Source organism: Candoia aspera, chromosome 2, assembly GCF_035149785.1.
Source record: "Candoia aspera isolate rCanAsp1 chromosome 2, rCanAsp1.hap2, whole genome shotgun sequence".
NCBI classification, from domain to species: Eukaryota; Metazoa; Chordata; class Lepidosauria; order Squamata; family Boidae; genus Candoia; species Candoia aspera.
In genome coordinates, this window is record NC_086154.1 from 110,974,442 (window position 1) to 110,977,555 (window position 3,114).

The 3,114-nt window shown below is 46.6% G+C and overlaps 1 protein-coding gene across 1 annotated transcript in view; it reads right to left on the reverse strand.

Moving 5' to 3' along the window:
* Window positions 1-3,082, reverse strand: part of NHERF1 (NHERF family PDZ scaffold protein 1) — a 64,192-nt gene extending 61,110 nt beyond the window's left edge. Inside the window, exon 1 of the mRNA XM_063293229.1 lies at window positions 2,404-3,082. Within this exon, the coding sequence (XP_063149299.1) occupies window positions 2,404-2,853 (450 nt within the window). The 5' untranslated portion in view covers window positions 2,854-3,082. The remainder of the gene's footprint in view (window positions 1-2,403) is intronic.
* Between the last annotated feature and the right edge of the window lie 32 nt (window positions 3,083-3,114).

A 3,114-nucleotide genomic window follows, 5' to 3' on the forward strand; every position in this document is an offset into this window, starting at 1 on the left:
CACTAGAGAACCTTGGGGGGAGCAACATTTTAAATTTCCAAGATAGAGAAATGCTTCTCAGTCAAAATCATTTTGACAGAATTCTAAAGTAAGGGAAATGTTTTATCATCAGCTTATTTCTTATATATTTGGAAACTGTAGGGCCATCCCTGTTATTAATGTTAATCCATGGTAGGTATCAGTTAAAAATCTTTTGAGGCTTTAATGGTTAAATGAGCATGTGATGATCACCTAAAGATCTAATGTATGGCCCACACTTAGGAAAGACTAAGTTAGTGAATATACCAAACAGGGCCTTTTTGGTTATAGCACTTATTTGTTGAACCTTCTCCCTAAAATCAGATTAGCTTCAAATTTCAAGAGGCTGACCAAGCCATCTTGTTCCTCAAGATCACATAAAAGGGTCATGACAGGCAATACTTGACTACAGATGTTGGAATTAAATCTACCCCTCAGGTCAGTGGAACACATTTAATTTCTCCATAAAGCAATCTAAAAGGCATAAAAGTAGAGAAGATCTGAGCTCACAAAATTATCTCAGTAAATGAAAGCGAAAGGAAAACTTGGATAGCTTTATGTTTAAAAAATGGGGAGGAAAACAAGATCCAGTGACAGGAAACAACAAGGATTCCAGCCTCTGGTTCAGATAGCTTTTTTTTTCTTCCTTTGCTTTTTAAAGTTCTCAATGCTCTGCAGGGCTCGAGATGGGGCCACTTTCACTGAGACAATTAAAAATTCACCGGATGTTTAATGTCAGATTTTGATAGCTCAATCAGCAGTAAATACTTGATTTATTCTGTTATATTTACATCCCTTCCAGAGTTTAAGATGCTTGCAAGAAGGTGCTAATTGTTTTTTTAAACTTTTAAAAAACTTAATGAATTCCTCTTTTGATTTAGTAAAGAAGTGAGGGTGGAGAGGAAAGAAATTAGCATACATGAGATTAAGGTGGCAATCCCATTTACCACACAAAAATGCCTTTACTCTTGATGGAATGCGATGAAATAATTAATAAAACAGGTGACCTAATTACAGTTGTGCAGTAAACCACAAGGTGATTTAAGTGGAAGGCAATACCCCAGTTCTTCTAGTACATAGTATGCACTGGGAAATATAGCCTTTCTGTAGTAACACCATCACCACCACCCCATACTTGGAACTCCAACTCCCAGGTGTAGCTTTAACGTATCTGGAAATAAGCAGATTGGAGAAGGCTGACCCAAGAGGATTCAGACTTGGTGCACTACTAACCTTCTTTTAAAAAGTTTTATAGGGGAGGCAGAGCTGTTAGAAAGGGTATATCCAGTACCAGGCACCACTTAATCTCTTAATTCAGGTACAGGGGAAAACAGATGCGATCAAGGAGGGAAGCCCAAATTCTTAGAACGTTCTTTCCGCTTCGCTGATCTAACACTAGGATACACTGACAACGCCCCCTCCCCGATCCTTAAAGGAACACCCTGAACTTGTTCTGGGCCGCCGGATCACAGCAGTGCCCGATTCTCTTCCCAGGGGGCGTCTCAGAACTCTGGGAACGCGGTAGATCCCAGGGGTTGGCAGGGGCCACACGCAGAGCCTCCCCCACTTTTTCATCCGAAATCTCCTCTCAGCTTCCCTGCAAACCGAGACCAGGGCAGCGCTACGCAGACGTCTGGCTGCCAGCAGGACTCACATTCAGCTCTCACCCGGCGGAGGCCACCCAGCTTTAAAAAAAAAAAGACTCGAGCCGGGGGGGGAGGGATACGTGGCGGGAAGAACGGGCACAACAGAACTGTTGCCTTCCCTTGGATTTCTCTCCCTCCTCCGTCTCTAGTCAACATGGTTACTCTTGCTTTCTAAAGCGGAATGCAGTTAGTCGGCAAGGGCATTAACCTTATCCGTATCACGGCAAGGGAATTTACCGGCGGGGGAGAGAATATAGAAGGGGTTGGCGCTTGCTTTTGCTGTTTATCAGCAAACAGCGAAAACTTTTCATTATCTCCAACTTTTAGGTGCATCTATCTGCCATGCCAGAACTCCTTGGAAACATACAATAAACTTTGTTAACAAGGTTTCCCGGTTCTTCCCGCAAGCAATCCTCGCCCAACGCACATAATTGTGGAACAGCGTTGCCATCCTTTACTCCACCTCCAGCAGAGATTTTGTGCTTTTACGAGCACCGTGGCAGAAATTCAGTGATGTGTACAGTAGTTCCGCCGGCCACGGCAGTGCTACGTTCGGAAAAACTCGCGCAAAGAAGAAATTGAACAGGTGAAGTCTCTTGCCGACTCTGTGATGGGAAGTATTCGCCTGTTGAATTTCTGCTTTTCGCGTTTTTAGATCAACCCACAACCTCTCGGCCTCCTGCATTCGTAACCGCCCGCCTCTCTCTCTCTCACACGCAACTGAGACCTAAATTTTTACCCGCTGGGTAGCGTGATTGCTTCCCTCTCCATCCTCTTTCATTTCGTTCTCCTGCTCCTGCAGGGCAGCTTCCTGGCCGCCGCTTTTCGCCTCCGACTTCTCAGGCAGCCCACGAATGAATTCTTCGCGGCACTCGAGGCCCAGTTTTTGCAGACGTTCGTCGGTCTCCGAGTCTACTACCAGCAAGCGCACCGAACCCGGCGAGCCTCGGATGCGGTTCACTACTTGCTGGTGACTCTCCTTCTCTACGTTCTCTCCGTTTACTTCTATCAAGCGGTCCCCAGCCTTCAGACCGGATTTTTCAGCCGGGGAATCGGGCTCCACCAGCCGGATGTACTGGCCAGTTTTGCCTTTCTCCCCGTGTAGATGGAAGCCGTAGCCGTTCGGCCCCTTTTCTGGGCAGCACAGCCGAGGCAAGAGCTGCTGTTCGCTCCCTCCCCCGTTGTCCATGTTTCTCCTTCGACTGATCAAATGTCCCAAGAACCCCAACGGGAATCAAAGAGCTCCGAGTTACTTGAAGGATGCAAAGTCTTAGGCAAGCAACTTCAAGAGGCCGGCCTGAAGCACTCCAGCTGTCCCGCTTCGGAGCTGTAGCAGGTGTTTCCAAGGGCGGGTCCGGAACGATTTGAGAGCAACAGGATCCCGATTACGAATATATCGAGAAGGCCCCGCTCCACCAATCACAACTTTAGTCGGTGTCTGAGCGTTCCA